The 19,580-nt window shown below is 38.2% G+C and overlaps 1 protein-coding gene across 1 annotated transcript in view; it reads left to right on the top strand.

The window, feature by feature from the left end:
* CWC27 (CWC27 spliceosome-associated protein homolog (S. cerevisiae)) overlaps positions 1–19,216 on the top strand; it is a 288,670-nt gene extending 269,454 nt beyond the window's left edge. Inside the window, exon 13 of the mRNA XM_006899364.1 lies at positions 19,054–19,216. Coding sequence (XP_006899426.1) covers positions 19,054–19,216 — 163 coding nt within the window. The remainder of the gene's footprint in view (positions 1–19,053) is intronic.
* The last annotated feature ends 364 nt before the right edge of the window (positions 19,217–19,580 follow it).

Below are 19,580 nucleotides of genomic sequence, written 5' to 3' on the forward strand. Positions count from 1 at the left end.
ATGCATGCAAAATCTTTCTGGAGATTATCCAAAAATAACTGAAAACAATACATTGGCAGAGAACTTTCAGAAGTGCAAGCTGGCTTTAGAAGAGGCTGTGGTACTTGGGCTATCATAGCCAGTATCAGATGAATCTTGGCTGATAGCAGAGAGTACCAGAGGAGTTTCTATCTGTGTTTCGCTGACTATACAAAGGTGGTTTTGTTTTTTGGTTTGTTTTATTTTTATACAAATGAATTTGACTGTGTGAATCACAATAAATTGTGACTAACCTTGAGAAGTATGTGAATCCCAGAACACCTAATTGTGCTCATGGGAAACGTATACTTGGACCAGGAGCAATCATTCGAACAGAGCATGGAAACACTGCATGGTTCAAAATCAGGAAAAGAGTATGTCAGGGATGCATCTTGTCTCCATTCCTTTTTAGTGTATACACAGAAGAGATCATCAGGGAGCCTGGACTTTATGAAAAGGAATGTGGCATCAAGATTGGAGGAAGACTCATCAGCCACCTGCATTATACAGATGACACAACTTGGTTTGCCAAAAGTGAAAAGGACCTGGATAATTTACTGAAGAAGGTCATGGACTGTAGTCCTCATTAAAGATTGAAGGTCAACAGAAAGAAGACAAAGATTCTCACTACTGGGCACAATTGGCAGCACTATGATATTTAGATATTTAGAGAAAAGATTGAGACTGTTAACAATTTCCATTTGCTTGGTTCCACAATCAAAAAACTCTTGGCACCAGCAGTCAGGAGATCAAAATACAAATTGCATTAGGTAAATCTGTCAGGAACATCTCCAGAATGCTGAAGAGCAATGATGTTACTCTAGAGACAAAGGTGTGCCTGATCCAGGTCATGGTCTTCTCAGTTACTTACTTTGCATCCGAGGGCTGAACAATGACTAAGGATCATAGAAGAAAATTGATGATTTTTGAGTTGTGGAGCCGAAGAAGAGTATTGAAGATACCATGGACTGCCAAGAGAAGTTTTTTCCTGAAGAAGGTGAAACCAAGCTGCTGCTTGGAGGCAAGGATTTTGAAGTTCTTTCTCACATACATTGGGCATGTTTCCAAGAGGGACCAGTCCTGAGAGAAAGATATCATGCTTGGAAGGGTGTAATAACAACACCGGAGAGGAAAACCCTGGATAAGATGGATTGACGCAGTAAGTGGGTTATGGGAACAGGTGTGTCAGAGGCAGTGAGATTGGCTCAGGATAGGACAAGGTTCAGAGCTATTATGCATGAGGTCACTATGAGTTGCAGGCAACTTGATGGAATATTACAATAACTTAATACCTTCCCACCAATGAGTCCAACATGTGTGTGGATGTAACTTAATCTTATTAACAGTCTTCAGTGGAGTTGGGTTTATGTGTTTGGGAGTAAATTCAGGAGAGCTGAATCTCACATGCTTTTTGTGTCAAGAGCATAAGGCAAAGAGGTTCTGAAAATCGTAAGGCACGTACGTTGACAACTGGCCAGAATTGTTGGGAGGGGTTTGGATTTTGTAAGCTATGGAAGGAGTGCAGAGGTTCCCCAACTGAGAAATCATTCATAATAGGATAATCTCTAAAGGTTTAAATCAAGTTAATAAGACAGATTCAGTCCATTAACTTGAAGAAAAGAATACAGATCAGTTCATTAAGTCAAATGGAGAGTGTATATGGTTACCAGGCCTTGTTGTTAAATAGTACTCTTAGTTTTGATTGGGTGTTTTTTGTGTTGGGTTTTTTGTTTTGGTTTATTTTTGTTTTGTTTTGGTTTGTTTTGTTTTTATTCATTCCCTGGTAAATACAGTAAATAGGGGTAGATGTGTTGGAGTCAGTGCGACGGGCCCAGGCTAGGGCAGGCTTCAGAGCTGTGGTACATAGGGTTGCTGTGAGTTGCAGGTGACTCAGCAGTCAACAATTGTTAAGTACTCCCCCTTTTTCTTCCTGCCTGTACCAGGAAATTTGTTAATATCAAAATTTCAACTAAGTGTTCAAACTACAGAACAGTTTTGGCAAATAATATTGAAGGTGTTTACTAGATGTTTAGATGTTATATTTAATTCATAAACTTCTCTCTAATTTATGATCTGTTGATAAATTACTCCTGCTTTCTTGCAGTTCAGATAATGAACTAAACTGTTGCTGTCCTAGAACACTTTTCCCTGTTTATTAATTAGAATAGTAAATAGTACACTTCTTTTTTCCTTCCCTTATGTTTTTGTTAAATGCCATTAGGAAACTAAATCCATAACGACGCTATGAACAACAGATCAGAACCTTCCCCTCTTTTCCACCTTCCTCACAATCTCCACCATATTCAAGCCCATTGTTCCAGTCATTGTGTCAATCCATCTTGCTGAAGATCTTCCTTTCTTTTGCCAACCCTCTGCCTTCCCCAGCGTAATGTCTTTTTTCCAAGGACTGGTCCCTCCTGGCAGTTTGCCCAAAGTATGTAAGAGGAAGTTTCACCATCTTTGTCTCAAAGGGAGAGCCTTGGTTTCACTTCCTCCAAGACACACTTGTTTGTTCTTATGGCAGTTTATTGGTCATTCTATACCCTTCTCTCACTCCATATTTCAAATGCATCAGTTCTTCTTGGGTCTTTCTTATTCATAGGCCAAAATTTCATGCATATGTAAAAACCTCAAATTCGTTGTCATTGAGTCTTAAGTAATTCATAATAGCTGGCCCTCCAAGTTGGGTTTCCAGAGGCTGTAAATCACACAGCAGGAGATTGCTCATCTTTCTTCCTCAGAGCAGCTTGTGAATTCAAACTGCTTACTTTCGAGTTGGCAGCCCAACCCCTTATCCTTTAGGCTACCACCAGAGCTGCCTATGAAGCAATCAAAAATGCTGTCTTGGTTCTGGCGCACCAATCTTTACACTGACATCTTTTCTCTTTAGCACTTTGGCAAGGTCGTTGACAAGGTTGTGTCATCTGTAGAACACAGATTGTTGTTGAGTCTTCCTCCAATTCTGATACCACATTCTTCTTCATATAGCCCAGCTTCTCAAATTATTTGATCAATATGTTGAATGGGTATGATAAAATTATTTGATCAATAATTTATTTAATAGGTATGATAAAAAGATACAGCCCAGAAACACAGCTTTTCTGATTCTAATCATCTTGCTCTATTTGAAAAACTGTTTTTTGTCCATGGAAAGGTTTCATATGAGTACAATTAAGTGTTCTAGAATTCCCATTTATCATAATAATATCTATAATTCATTATGACCCATACAGTAAAATGCCTTTGCAAAGTTAGCAAAACCTATCTTTCTGGCCTTTTATTTTTTTAGCAGTTTGCTAATACCCTATAATTTGTTTATGAAATTTTATCTTTAAAATGGAGCTTAAATATGTGTATAACTGAATCTGCCAACCTTTTCCTTTATGTGTTTTACCTGGTCTTAAGACCTTTATAATCCCAAGATTATATAAATACATAATCATTGATCTTAGGCAAGTATTATATAGTTGTATTATCTTTTATCAGGGGAGCTATAGTGACTGAGTGGTAAGAAGTTGTGCTACCAATGCAAAAGCATGTGGTTTGAATCTGTCAGCTGCAGAAAGAAGTTAGGCTCCTTCCATGTGATTTACAGCCTCTGAAAAACATGCTGGAGGGTCAGCTCTAAGTTAGTTCTGACCTGACGGTACATAACAGCAATATCTTTAATCCCGCTGAAACATATTTTTTGTAAAACTGCTTTTGTTAGATTGTTAAGCATCACAAATAATCTTATGATTTGCCCACTGCTATTAATTGTGTCCTTTATTAGAGATAAATTCAAATGTATATTTTTGAGGGTTTTGTTCTTGTTTTTCATTGCTTGGCTTTCTATTTCTGTGCCAGTGCTTCATTGGTTTAATTACTGTAATACTGTTTAATATTTGGTAAAACTAGTTGGCCCTTTATTACTTAACATGCACATTTTTATTTTAAAAACTTAAGTGACTTGATAATTTTTTTTTTTTTAAATTACTGGATAAGGTGTTACATTATTTTAGTTATCCATACCTGGAAAAAACTTAGACAATGAAGCATGAAATAAAAAATCATCATTATTTAACAGGTGGCAGCTACCTGAACTACAGCCATCTTGCCAAGAAGGAACTAGTCTGTAGACTTGTAGAAAAAAAATCACATATGAAAAATAAGTAGCATGAGGAATTAAAATGATATTTTAATACCATTTTCTGGTATAGGTATATAGATATTTTTATGAGACATTTAATCAGATTTTCATTTTCCATCTTCTTGGAACCTGACCAGGACACAGTGGATTAACAAAGTTATAGAGTAGATAGCATTTAACTTCATTTTGTTTTATTTGCTTGAATCCCTGGAATGTCTCACATTTGTTGTTGTTGTTATGTGCCGTCGAGTCGCCTGCGACTCATAGCGAACCTATGTACAACAGCCCTAAACTCTGCTCTGTCCTGTGCCAATCGCACTGTCTCTGACACTCCCGTCCCAATTATCCCAGTCACTTAATCAATCCACCTCATAGAGGGCCTTCCTCTCCTGCGTTGTCCCTCCACCCTCCCAAGCATGATGTCCCTCTCTAAGGACCGGTCTCTCCTCACCACATGTCCAAAGTATGTTAGACGGAGCCTCAGAATCCTTGCCTCCAAGGAGCCACCTGGTTTAACCCTTTCCAGGACAAATCTGTTTGTTTTCCTAGCAGTCCATGGTATTCTCAATACTCTTCTCCAGCACCACAGCTCAAAGGCATCAATTCTCCTTCTATCCTCCTTGGTCATTGTCCAACTCTCTGATGCATAACAGGTGATTGCGAAGACCATGGCCTGTATCAGACACACCTTAGTCTCCAAAGAGACACCATTGCTCTTCAGCACTTTGGAGAGGTCCCTAACAGCAGACTTTCCCATTGCAATGCGCCTTTTAATTTCCTGGCTGCTGGTGCCAAGACTGTTGACTATGGAGCCAAGCAAACTAAAGCTGTGTACAATCTCAATCTCTTCGCCATCCATCCTGATGCTGCCAATTGGTCCTGTGGTGAGAATCTTTGTCTCACATTCCACTGGGAAAATCATCTTCTAAAGACATTTGTTAATAATTTTACTGCCTATAATTTTGAGTTGTTAATATCTCTTTTCCCCTCTGGTATTAATGTAAGTAATCAACTTAAATGTGATAATAATGTTCTGTTCTTTGTAAATAATTCAGTTGGCCATGGTAAGTAAAATTAGTTTTAAGAAAAATCTAACATTTACTGGACATCTACAAACATCAGGCAGCTTTAACATCCTTTCAATGTTTAAAGCAAGGGGGTGAAAAGTAAAGGAAAATCTACTGCCTTTTGTGTTACGTTTTCTATTTCCAGAGGCCAGTGTCTCTTTTCCTCTTTGCTTCATTTACCTAATGCTTTCTTTACCTTTCCTTATTTTTTCTTCAAGTATTGTATGGTTTGTGTCCCTGTTTTATTCTTACTCTCAGATTTTCAGTTTCCACATTTAGTGTCTGATAATTTCTGCCTATATTCCCTTAAGTTGCTGTTTCTGTTTCCTGTTGACAATCATATTTCAACTTTACTTTTCTTCCTTGATTTCCTTTTTTGACATTTTTTTGTTCTTCACAAGCATCTGTGTCCTGTGGCCTCTCAGCTAGACTTGAAGCATGCCAGTGGCCTAATTTTCTAGGCCTTTTTTAAAATATATACTATATATATATATATACTTAAACCTTTAGGTTCATTCTTATTTTGTCTGGTATGTGTCTATTAATATGAATTCCTGTCATCAGTAAACTGTGGACTCTAGTTAACATAATAGTTTATTAAATATAGCAAATAACCAACTTATGTAAGATATTAATAAGAAGAAATAATACATGAACTCACTCTATTATATGTGCACTCACATTCATTGAAGCATTATTTACAGTAGTGAACAGATGAAAACAACCTAAGTGTCCATCAAGAGGTGCATGGATAAACCAAAAAAAAGAAGTGTACATGTACGGCAGAATACAACACTAAAGACTAATGAAGTATTCAGGGAAATACTGTATAACACAAGTGAACCTGGAAGACATTTATTCTGAGTGAAATTAACCAAACACAAAAGGAAAAAAACTGAGTAAATGTATACAAACAAAACAAAGTATATGTTGATAGCTGCCAGGGATAGGTGAAGATGAGAAAATGAAGTACGGACTATATTGGGTTTTTGTTTCTTTCTTATTTAGAACTTGTAGCAGGTACTACAATTACAAGTTACTGAAAACCCTAAATAATAATAATAGAAGAGCAAATTGGGTAGAGATAATATTAGAACTCCATTATTTGTTGATTTTTCTATAAATCTATCTACATGGATATTATTCACACTGTTGTTTAGAAAAGGAAAAATTTGGCCCAGATTGAAAATCCTACAATATGGGATGAATTATAAATGGTGGTTCATGTATAGAATCAAATGCTGTTCAATTAATGATACAGAAATGTAGATATTCATGTAGCAAACTTCAATTGAGTTTCCAAAGGTATAAATATTTGCAAAACATTGCCCGTCTTTCTTCTACAGAGCAGCTGTACTTTTAATTAAAAAAACCAACCTTATGAATAGAGCCCAACACCTTGTACACTATGTCACTAAGACCTCTGTGTGTATGTATTATAATATAGACACACAAATTTATATATAATACACATATATGTAGTATTTCTATAATATCATTCTTTGATTCTATAGTTTTCATTTTTTATTATGACTATTACCTTAGTAGATTGGACTTATTTAGAAATAGACATATAAAGATCTAAGGTTATTTGATAAGTTTTACTTACATTTGGTTCTTAAAAGGATCATGCTCTTCATGTCATAGATGGGCTGCAGTATGCTTTCTTCCATATCACTTCAGTGGAATGCCTCATTGCTTCTGCTGTCAGTCCCCTGATCTTTGGAAGCCCAGTTTAATTCCCACTTTCTCCTAAAAACCTTTTCTGAGGCTCAAAAAACCTATATAGTCGTGCTTTTGAATCTGTAGCACTCACTATGGAAACGCGTGTGGATTTGAAGTTGAAGACCTGGATTTGATTCTACCCTTAACTGTGCCTGTAGCAAAGTTGCATAACTCGTCAGGCCTGTATTTCCTTCTCTGTGACAAGGGATGCTAATGTGCACACTAGGTACATCACATGGTTAGTGAAGCTGCTTCTGATTTTCTGTTACATGTCTCCCTCCAGACCTTCTCCCAGCCAAGAATTTCAACTAGATCTTACTAACTTGTGATCCACTAGCAGGAGCTGTCTTAAGGATTTCTGAAGATTTCTAAGTTAACGGAGAAAATAAGAAGCACCCAGCCTGGTACAATAAAGACAATTGTGATGGATGGCAAAGTTTCACCAAGAACAGCAGGACCCAGCCCTAGTGGAAGAAGACTACCTGAGGACACTTAGTCACCTCATGACTCAGCCTGAACATGCAGAAGACAAATGTCAGTCTTTAAGCGGCTTAACTAGCACATCTGAGGAAAATCCAAACTTGCTATTTTCATAACTTAAACTTAATGGTGATAAAAATAGCTGCTTTATAAGTGTTGGGGTATTACCGCTTCCTTTTTGTATTATGAGATTTGAAAGAAGAGTTATTTAAAGGAACATTAAAGGATTTATTAATATAATAGCTAAATAATTAAGCATTACATAGTAATACTATTTAGAAAGGAGCTGATGGCCTAGAGATCAGGAATTGTGCTGCCAAACTGAACGTAGTACCAATCCAGCAGCCACACAACAGGAGAAAAATGGGAGAAGGATCTCCACCCACGTGGTTTACTGCCTCCGAAAACCTGCTGAAGGATCCGCCATGAGTTGGTTCCAGCAGCACATAACAACAACTGCTTAGTAGAAGAATCCCTGGGCAGTACAAACTAGTAAGCACTTGACCTTTAACCAAAAGGTTAGTGGTTCAGGTCCATGCAGATAAATGTATCTCAGTTAACAGATCTGTCTCCTTCTGGAAGATTATACATTGAAAACCATATGGAGCACAGTTCCACTATGATACCTCTGAGTTATCATGAGTCAGAACCAAGTTGATGGCAACCAACAAAAAAAATTATTGCTTTAAAAAAAACAACAGGACATACACCAATTCAACAATTCCTATATGTACATACTAGTGACATTATATTCTTTGAGTTGGGTAGCCATTCTTACCCTCCTTCTCTGAATTGTTCCACCACCATTCGTGTAAATTCACTGACCACTAAGTCTTTTATCTGTCTTTTCAGTTACTGTCATTTTGATCCTATAGAGAGAGAGAGATTTTAAAAGAGCACAATGCTAGACTATTATAAGAACTTAGTGGTTCAGTTGTAAGGAGTTGTGCTGCCAACCCAAAAGGTAACTCATTGGAATCCACCAGCTTCAACTTGGGAGGAAGATGAGCACACTTCTCCCATATGATTTACTGCCTATGAAAACCTGCTGGAGGGTTAGCTAGGAGTTGCTTCCAGCTCAATGGTACATAACAACAACATTATAACAATTACGACTATTAAGAAAGGTGAACAAAATCTCGAATCTAGCCAAAGGATTTGGCAATAACTCTTGTTAGGTTTCTGTTGTGTCAAAAATGACTCATAGCAACCTTGTCAGCAACAGTTTGAAACCTTGCCTGATCCGGCGCCATCCTTATAATCTACACCATGTTCAGACTTATTGTTGAAGTCACTGTCAATTCATCTCATTGAGTCTTCCTCTCTTTCACTAATGCCCTGTTTTCCAAGCATACTATCTTGTTCAAAGGACTGGCCCTCCTGACATGCCTAAAGTAAGTGAGATGAAGTGTAGCATGAGGAAAGCTAGAGAGATACATGGTTCTCAGGAAGAATAGAAAAAGGCCTTCACCCTGCCTGAGAAAGAACAAAAGAGCCAAGAGAGGAGTCAATGACTCACAGGGAATGAGACTGATCTACTAGGAAGGAGAAGTACATAGTGTATGGACGTTACCGTTTCATCAGGCTGGCTCTGACTCGCTGAATGCTGACCTCGTGTTGAAATGCATGAAACATTGCCCCGAACTATGTCCTCTTCTTAATGGTATGGTGGCTGTTATGTCAAGTTCTCTTAACTGAGGGTTTCCCTTGTTTTCACTGACCCTCTACCAAGCATATTGTCCTTTTCTAGCAACTGAGTATGGCATTTAGAGCAGCAGTAAACAAGCGATTTAGGATGTCTGCAACATAAAGTGATGGGGGAGGGTGGCATAGGAGCTTATAGAGTAGAACAGAAGCCACATCTTAGAGGCCAAATAAGAAATGTGGGTTTCCTTGTGTAGACAATAAAGAAGCTGCCAGAGTATTTTAAACAGATGAATTTTCATGGCAGAAGAGATTTGCTTTTTTGAAGAAAATTGCAACACAAAAAAAACATGGATGTCATCATAGATCATAAGATAATTATTAGTGATTTGGTGCTTAACAGAAGATGACAAAAAAAAATAATAAAATAAGAAAAGATGACCAGACCACCCAGCCTTACTGGACCAGGCTATGATCCCTTACTCTGCTTCTTGGGGACCTCTAGCTGAATGACCTATCCTTACTTATCAGTTAGATTTTAGGAAAAGTAAGAAGAAAAAAAAACCAGCTTACAGAGAATGGTGATTCAAAGCATAAGAGTGACATATACAGTGAAAGTTGAAAACATTTTTGTTTTGTTGGTTTTTTTTTAATCAAGCGTTCGCATAAACTAAAGTTGTTTCTTCTCAAAGATGCTCCCCACATTCCTCAAGACATTTTTGAAACATCTGTTGCCATTATCTTAAAAACCCACCAAAAAAAAAAAAACCACCTAGGAGCTATACAAGTAATTTTTCTTATCATTTATAATTTTGTTCAAAAATAATGCTACCCAGTATTATTTTTTTAAACTTATTCGGTAGACTTAGCACTGAATTAACTTTTTTAGTTGCTCTGTGATGTCAAAGATTTACTGTTAAAAATATCTTTCCTATATATTGATTAGCTGTTTTGTGCTGAAGAATTTATTGTATTATGAAAATATGATAGGGTAAACTATAAGCCCTCCACTACTAGAGGCTTGTATAAACTCAGGAGAGCTGAATACTAGCCCTGTTTCTGGAACATCAGCTATTCTGGGACACAGCATCCAGCTACTCCACTTACCAGTCTCTTTAACTCTGGTCTACACCAGGTACAGTAGAATGAGTCATTTCCCTGAGTCTCTGGGAAACCTTCTAGCAAACCACCAAACCCAAGGGATATTGAGGGGTGATGGAACTGAAGGAATGAGGGACTGTAGATGTTGGAAATCATGATGTTATAAAGCAGGTCAAACATTTGGGAAACTGTTGACTCCACACTTCTTGTAACTGGTTTGTTACTAATCTTAGCAGAACAAATTATGAATGCATGCTCCAAAAATTAAATTCATCTTCACAAAATGGAAGTTTGTTACCTATGAAAGACATTGAAAGCCTGGTCAGCTCTTCCATAAGCAGCTTGAGGTAATCTCAGAAAATGAGTGGGTGTTGCTGCCATGAGTGTAGCTGGAGCAAGAAGGGTATCCTATATTGCCTTGTTTTGTCTTCTGTGGCGCCAGAAGATCTGTCTGTCTCTCGCTGTGGTTTGCCTAAATTCATTGGTGAGACTAGCCAATCCCTTTCTAGAATATTGAGACTGGCCAATGCCCTTATGGAAAGGTAGCTAGCCAGTCCTCTTATGGATAGGCTAACACACCCCATTCACTTATTCCCGTCCATTTACATAGTATCCTCTCTCCTTAATACAATAATTACTTCAGCATAAAACAGTTAATCTTTTGGCTAGGAAAGATAATTTTAAATGGTAAACCTTAGATACTCAAACAGGGATATCTGAAATGTCACTAAGGATCTGAAAGATATAATTTTGCAGAAGCAACATTTGCAGTAACAACAGTACAATGATGGAGTTGTTAGGTGTACCGAAGCAAATGGTGGGGTTGGAAACAGGGTCTATCGCCCCAAAAGTTTTCTTGCATACAGTTAAAAATGCAATGACTAAACCCCAGAACACTTAATTATGCTCACATGAAACCTAGACTTAGACCAAGAAGCTGTGGTCCAAACAGAACAAAGGAACACTACATGATTTAAAATCAGGTGAGGTATACATCAGGGCTGTATCCTTTCCCCATACCTATTCAGTCTGTATGCTGAGCAAATCATTTGTGAAGCTAGACTCTATAAAGAAGAAAGTGGCATCAGGAAGAAGATTCAGTAACAATCTGTATTTTGCAAATGACACAACCTTGCTTGCTGAAAGTAAGGAAGACATGAACTGCTTGCTGCAGAAGATAAAAGACTACAGCCTACAGTATGGATTTTATCTCAATGTCAAGAAGACAAAAATCCTCACCACTGGATTAATAAGTAATATCATAATAGATGAAGAAGAGAGAGAGAAGTTGTCAACAAGTTCTTCTTACTTGGATCCACATCAGTACTTTTGGTACCAGCAGTCAGGATATCAGAAGATGGATTGGATTGGGAAAGTCTGTAGTCAGGTGCCTCTCAAAAGTCCTGAGGAACAACGATGTTAGTTTGAAGACTAAGGAATGCCTGATTCAGGCATTTTTCAGTCACTTGCTATGCATCCGATAGCTGGACAGTGAGTAAGGATGACAAAATAAGAATTGATGTCTTTGACTTGTGGTATTGGTAAAGAATACTAAATATCTCATGGACTGCAAAAAATAAACAGATATATCTTGGAAGAAGTGCAGCCAGAATGTTCCTTGTAGGCAAGGCTGGTGAACTTAATCTCACATACTTTGAACATGTTGCTTAAAGAGACAAGTCCTTTGAGAAGGACATCATGCTTGGAAAGGTGGAGGGACATAAAAAGAGGCAAAGACCCTCAACAAGATAGATTGACACAGTGATGCTGCAGTGGGTGCATGTGTGTCAGAGACGATGAGGATGACACAGGATAGGACAGGGTTAGTTCTGTTGTTCATAGGCCCTCTATGAATTGTGCTGAATGTGATAGCACCTAATAACAACAATGAAGAAGGGTTTAGTTGTAGATTTTTTGGTCCTTAGACACATCCAGGTGAACCAAGCTCCCAAGATATTCTTGCTCATAGTTGGACTAGCACATCCGTGACTCCCCCTCCAAGAAATAGTTTCTAAACCCAAAGAGAAAGTTTCTCGTGATAAAAATGTATTCCAGAAGCAACTAAAGAAACAGAAACTTACAGCTGGGAAGTAAATTCAGTATAAAATGAAACTAAAATAAAATTAAAAGGGGGAGGGGGAAGAAAAACTACCAGCTATAAATTTCTCAACTCTGAATCTTGGAAATTGTGAAACAAGAATATAATAAACCCTACCTGTCTACATCATAACAAATATTTTTATAATACCAGACAACCTGTGAAAGCTTTTTGTAAACTTTATAGTTTTGTGTCTCGGGTATTTCCTTTGTCATATTTTGCAATTTTCAGGCAGTTTCAAAATGTACACTAGCCATGGTGTGACACCTCTTTGTGTATTCTCCCTAATAGACTGTTTACTTCAGGCCTACGTCATATTTGGCTTTAAGTTCACCTTGTCTAGCGTTGAGCTTTACATACAGTGAATCTGTAGATGTTTATTGAATAAATAAATATAGCTCATTGCCTCATTCTCAAACTGTGTGTAAGAAATGGCTAGTGCACTTGAGATTATTCAGCTCAAGTAATAGAGGCAGAGGTCACTTAAGTGTATATGATTAGTTTGTCACAAGGAACCAGCTTTTCTGTCTCTGCAGGGATAAGAGCAAAAGACCCATAAAATCAATCCCTCTGAGAATATAAATGTATAGTGGTATACTGCTTCCTGTCCGTGTGCTCAAAGTATGTGAGGTGGAGCTTCAAAATCCTTGCCTCCAAGGAGAAACTCCAGTACAGACCTGTTTATCCTCTTGGTGGTGCATGTTATGTTCAATACCATGGTATGTCCAACACCACAATTCAAAGGCATCGATCGACCCTAGAACAGATGGATTGTCACAGTAACTGGGGAAATGGGGGTTGGTGTGTCAGAGTCAGCGACACTGTCTCAGGGTAGGGCAGGCTTCAGAGCTATTGTACATAGGGTTGCTATGAGTTGCAGGGGACCAGATGGCACATAACAACAATACTGTTGTTACTATAATTAACACTTAACTTTTGCTACATTTAAGAATCACTAAGAAAGGTTATGTATCTGATAACTGGACAGTGAATAAGGATGACGGAAGAAAGATCGATGCCTTTGAGTTGTAATGTTGGGGAAGAACACTGAGTACATCCCATGGATTGTGAAACGAATGAACAACTGTGTCTTGGAGAAGATGCAGCCAGAGTGGTCCCTGAGGACAAGGATAGTGAAACTTTATCTCACATACTTTTGGCATGTTAGGAGAAGCTGTCACTTGGAAAAGGACACCATGCTTGCAAAGATGGAGGGTCACCAAAAGAAAGGAAGACCCTCAATAAGATGGATTGACACCATGGATTCAGCAATGAAATCAAGTGTATCAGAGATGGTAAGAATGGCATAGCATCAGACAGAGTACAGAACTGCTGTTCATAAGGTCTCTATTAGTCATACTTGACCCCGTGTCACTTAACAACAAGAACAACAGGAAAATTTAACATATTACTGATGGTGAGGCCTACTCAGAGATAGTTAAATCAGCATCTATGCAGGTTGGGGCCTGGCATTAACAGTTTTTAAAAATTACCTAGCTGATTCCATTGTACAGCCTTCATTTAATTCAGAGGTTCTAGGACTACACTGTGAGAAGTACAGTTTTCACAAAGAAACCTATCTGTTATCCTGGTCTACTGTGGGTGCTGTAAGAGATGGATAAGAACATCGGCATGTTCCCATTGCCTGTTGAGGAGTTAAATCTGCAATCTCTGGTGTGAATGCTGTGGGAAGGCAGCAATACACTGAGCTGTGAGAGGTCAGGAAAAGGTGCACTTGTACTGAGCATAACACTGTTAGGCAGGGGGGGTGGTGGTGGTGGGGGGGGTGGTGATTGTTGTTATGTGCCGTCGAGTCGCCTGCGACTCATAGTGACCCTATGTACAACAGCCCTAAACTTCGCTCTGTCCTGTGCCAATCGCACTGTCTCTGACACTCCCATCCTGATTACCCCTGTCACTGAATCAATCCACCTCATAGAGGGCCTTGCAGGGGTAAATCATATACATAAAAGACAGGCCCTCCCCACTAAGAGAGGCCAAATGCTAGTTTAACAAACCAGTTAGTCCTCCCAGCAGGCCTGCCCAAGAAGAGGCATTGGAGGCCGAAAACGGATCAGCATATTCAACACCGGAAGTACAACTCTGAAGAAGATAAAAACGTGTTGCAAATAACTGGCAGTCTAGAGGCAATTGCAAAATGACGAGAGCTCAAGAAAGGGGCCAAATAAGGTTAGTGAGAAAGGAAACATCCAGTTCTAAGAGTGTTTCCAGGGTCAGGCTGAGATGTTTTCGTTTAATATGGCTGCCGTTCTCTCCTGATCAAAAGAATGCTATAAAAAGTAGTGTGTATGGAAACTATTTTGGAATGCTTACAGATTAGAGGGGAAATAGTACAGATGTAGAACAATTCGGACATTGGCACCAACCTATGGAGTAGGTGATAATTCCTAAGTTAGGGTGACTGGGAAATGGGGAAGAAGGATGGAATTGCCAATGGAAAAACAGATGTTTAGTTACTGAAGCATGAGTAATTCTGGTGGTTTCAAGCCACCAGCAGCTCTGGAGGAGAAAGATGGCCGTTTCCTCCCGACTTACAGCCTCCAAAAACCCCCTGGAGGGTCAGCTATGCATTGGTTCCGACTCTGCTAATGAGTAAGTGAATTTAACTGCAGTCCAATTGGAAAAGAGTTATTATTATTAGAATTCTGTATTGAGCTATTTACTCAATTCCTCTCCTGTACATCCCATTAATGTTAATTGCTGGCACATTTTAATCTTTCACAATTGTATGAGAACTGTAAAGACTAGGTTAATGAGTCAAGATCCAGGTCCTTTTTATACGAATCTCTAACATACTTTATAATTCTACACAGTTCTATATTTAAAAAAAAAAAACACTTGTCTTGCTAAACACAGACTTTATGAAAATGGTAAGCATCCATATTTTTGTAACATACTAAAATCAGTATTCTTGTTTGAGAATCTGAGCCCATGTAGAGTATTTTATAAATCAGAAGTAAATTTTTGCCTTTGCCTTCAAGTGAGCAAGTCCTAAAATTTTCATATGTAAATGATCAGTGTATAAATAATTCCAAAAAATTCACTACTTTTGTCAGGCCAAATCCATGACCAGCCACAGACTGGATAGTATTGAATTATTGGGACATAGGAGATTGTAAACTACCAGACCCTTATGTACTCGAATTAAGTCTGTGTTGTAAGTCTGTGTGTGTATTCTCACAGGAGGCTGTAAAATGTGGGCATGCTTTCAATTCACTGCAGTCTGTGATTTATGGAGGCACGTAGGTCAGGAGTTTATTATGCTGAAAATCATAATAACTGTTTTGTTTTGCTTTTTAAAATGAAGTGACCGAAGCATGTTGAAAGATAAATGGGTGAAGCATTTTGATTATGCTTTAATTTCTATTAAACATTAAATATTATTGCAGAGTAACCAGCCATGCTAAGTATTATGGTATTAAAACTGAAGTAGTTTGTAAGCTGATAGCCCTTCCTTTCCTCTGGGTTTTGGTTTGTTATTAATCAAAATGTTGGACTTGTTTAGTGTAGTCGTGTATGAAACAAATAGTTGAAAAAGACAGCTACTTTAATTTATGGTTTTCTCTTCTCTATCCCCACCCCCCCCCATTTGTAAGAAAATGTGTTTCTTCTTTGGACTTTATGCTGTTGTTCACTTGTCTAGATTTCGTTTCTTGTACCTAAGCCAGTTACATCCAACAGTTGCAGAGTCTCTCCTGGCACAGAAAGAAGTAAGGTGCCTTTTTTTTCTGGTTTGCATTTTTCCTTTAAAAAAACTGTAGTGAAAATATATGCACCCAAACAGTCTACCACCGCAGTTTCCACATTTACAATGCAATGGCATTGATTACATTCTTCATGTTTTGCCACCATTATGCCTTTTTATGGTTTTAATTGACCAATTCTGGAAAAATTGTTTTTGGAACATGTGCAGCCCCTACTAGAAATAGATAGCAAGGAGAGAAAAAAAAACCCACCATTTTTATTTTTTAATTGAGAAGAGCACAGTGTTTGAAGTAGAAGAATGTGTGAATTAGAAGACCTAAATAAGCTAACTAAGGAGATACTTCCTAGTCATACACTGCTACATGTTGTGGTTCTGGTTGTTATATGCCATCCAGTTGGTACTCATAGCTGATTTCTAGCTGGTTTTCAGAGGCTGTAAATTACATGGAAGGAAATTGCCCATCTTTTTCCCACAGAGCAGTTTGTGGATTTGAACTATCTGCTTTTTGGGTTGGCAGTGCAACTCTTTACCTACAAAGCCACCTGTGCCCTTTAAAAAATTTATTCAGTACTCATGCATAGGAGTGTATCACTTTTGATAAGAAACTCTTATGTAGGAATATTAAATAAATCTTTTAAAGGACATAGGATTCCAGTGACTTACTGTCTTAAATGTCAGCACAAGCCCTTAGGAAAGCTGTTACCCACGTAGTGATGCTCACTGTAGCGCTTGGGTTCTGTATAAGTCTAAGGCAATCTTTAAATTTGTTAAAGGTGATATATTTATAAAAACTTTACAAAGAGTACACTTCATGAGGAATGTAGCACATATTGTAAAAGTGTTGAAGAGAGGACCATAATCACTATCTGAAACAAAAGACTTGATTGGTTATTTATTTACGTAAAGAAGATCTGTGATCTCCAGGCAAAAAGTCTGCAGATTTGGAGTGTTGGGCTTAGGAATTGTTTAGAGGCTGACATCAGCCTGAGGTGGAGAGGTTGTTGTTGATTGACTGACATTCAGAAGCTTGGTCACTGAAGGGAGTCAGCCTCTGATTGGCCAGCTTTCAAATGCATGAGGCTTTCCCTGACTATTTGGCTTTCAGAGGTATATGCGTTGGACTGGTTTGTCATTTATCTTGTAGACCAAGGCAAGTCATCAGTAATTGACTGAATTTTATTTCCTTCTGTCCTGCTGTTCTGGTTGGTTTTTGTTAACCATGGCTTTGAGACAATCAGCCTTTTTCTAAGAGTTGGGGAATGTTTCGTTCTCAGAAGCTATTGCTTTACCATTGTAGGAAAATGAAAGCGCGCGAAAAGCAAACTATCAGGGAGTCTTATCTAAATAAGTAATTATTGTATGATGCATTTTCTAAATCAAGTGTTCGGTAAAGCAATGCTGGTGTAAAAAGTACTTCTTGCATGTGATGTTGCAGATCTCCATGTACTGATTCCATTTGTGAACTTTGATGCAAACAGTGTGTTATTAATATTATAGAAATGGGAATGAGATTTCCCTCAGAAGGTTCAAGTCCATTCTGGGTAATTCGTATGGTAATGCATATACTTTGTATTCATTGCATTCCATAAACTTTCCAGAGTGATAAAAAGGGATGGAAATGGTACATATCTTCTACATGTTAGTCAAGATGAACACCAGCTCTTAGTAGTTATAATATCACTAATAATGTAACATTTCAGTTGTCTATCAAAATCTCTGTTAGAATTCTTTAAAATTTGAGTATGCTTACAAGAGTTTATCCCACGGTAAAACTTATTCATCACTTGTGCTAGTGTTTCAATAGGGAAAAGTAAATTAATGTCATGTTTAGTTTCCTCTGAAAGCCATTACTGACCTTCGAGCGGGTTTTAAGAAGTAGATTGCAGGAGAGGAGATTGCCCATCTTTCTTGCAGGGAGCAGCTGGTGGATTCTTACCACTAGAGCGTTCATTCTACAAAAGAGTTCTGGCAGCCTAGTGGTTAGAAGCTGCAGTCCAAGGGCATGCGATTCCCGTCCACCAGGTGCTCCACAGGAGCAGGGAGATCATTCCTCTCCCATGCAGTGCATTGCCTTTCAAAATCTTCTGGAGGGTCCGCTATGGATCGATTCCAATTCAATGGGTCACAACAACATATCCTACAAGAAGTGTACTCGTAGCTGCTGTGACAGAAAAGTTCTGGGCTTGCCCATAAAATACATTTTTAAATAACTAATGGGAGAAAGTCTTAATATTTTTTTTTAAGTCTTAATATTTTTGTTTTGTTGACTTGTACGGGAAAAAAGTTTTCTCTCTAAGCTCATTTTACTGCCCTGAAATTGCTCTTTTAACTTCTCTTATTTATCCTGACACCTCTAAGCAGAGCACAGCTAACCACTTACGTATTTCACTGCTGCTCGGATAGCCAACTGCTGGCTACTTAGGATTCAAGCACGTGTTGATACCTTAAGACCAGTAAGAGGTTGATACAGTAGGAAGAGCAGGATGGCTGGATTTGTTGTAGTCAACAATGAGAGGAGCAAATTCATCGCTGGGATCCAAAAGCTTGGTTTCCTGGTGTGTGGAGGGGGAGAGTATGGAAAGCCCAGGTACTTCCCAGAGAGAGGAATCATAAAACCATTTGAGCCTCATGTTTAAAGTGCATTAAAATATTCCCTACTTTTGATCTATTTTCATACTGGAGGAAAAATTCCAAATAGGATTGGTCTATTCTAGCTAAGTGACTATGCCCTTGGAAAAAAAGCTGTGTGTTCTGTTGTGTATTTCAGGGAACACTTCTAGGTGGAACTTCTTAAACCTCTATTTCGGGTCAGAACTCCAAGTGAATACTGAGGCATAGTGGTTCAGTACTACAAATAAAAACCAGCAGAACTCTAGACATGTTTTTCAAATTTCAGTGTTTTCTGAGGAGTTGGTTTCCATGTGATTTCAGCACCAGTAAGCATAAGCCCATCTAGGTTTACCTTTATCATTGCAATTTATTATGCCAAGGATAATGTGACGTAGAATGTGTGTACTTAGTTCTTATGACAAGATCACAGACCCATCTCTCTCTCCTCCTATAGGATGTCACATGTACTTCAGTTTGAGGATAAAAGCAGAAAGGTGAAAGATGCAAGCATGCAAGACTCAGACACGTTTGAAATCTATGATCCTCGGAATCCAGTGAATAAAAGACGACGAGAAGAAAGCAAAAAGCTCATGAGGGAGAAGAAAGAAAGAAGATAAGTAAGAGAGTCACAGCCACCAGAACTAGCTGGAAACATGCTTGTAAGAAATGGCTTTATAATAACCATTGTTCCAAACAGCATCACTTAAGGGTGTGGAGAGCAGTATTTTTGAACCTATTGTCTGGTTTTGAGAAACAATTATCTTGTTCTGTAAATTGTAGAATGACATAAGCAAATGCTTTCGGTTCCTGGTTCATGCTCTTTTTCCTAATAGACCCTTTCTATTGTTATATCTAAAATAAAATCACTTTACTTCCAGTTAACGTGTTACTATTCTCAGGCTGTACAAGCCTGTTGGTGTCTTTTTTTTTTTAACTCTAGAGATATGAATCCTTCCTGTTCAACTTTTATAAGCTCTTTAG

This window comes from Elephantulus edwardii, unplaced genomic scaffold (assembly GCF_000299155.1).
Source record: "Elephantulus edwardii isolate Elephantulus edwardi_28Jun2011 unplaced genomic scaffold, EleEdw1.0 scaffold00254, whole genome shotgun sequence".
NCBI classification, from domain to species: Eukaryota; Metazoa; Chordata; class Mammalia; order Macroscelidea; family Macroscelididae; genus Elephantulus; species Elephantulus edwardii.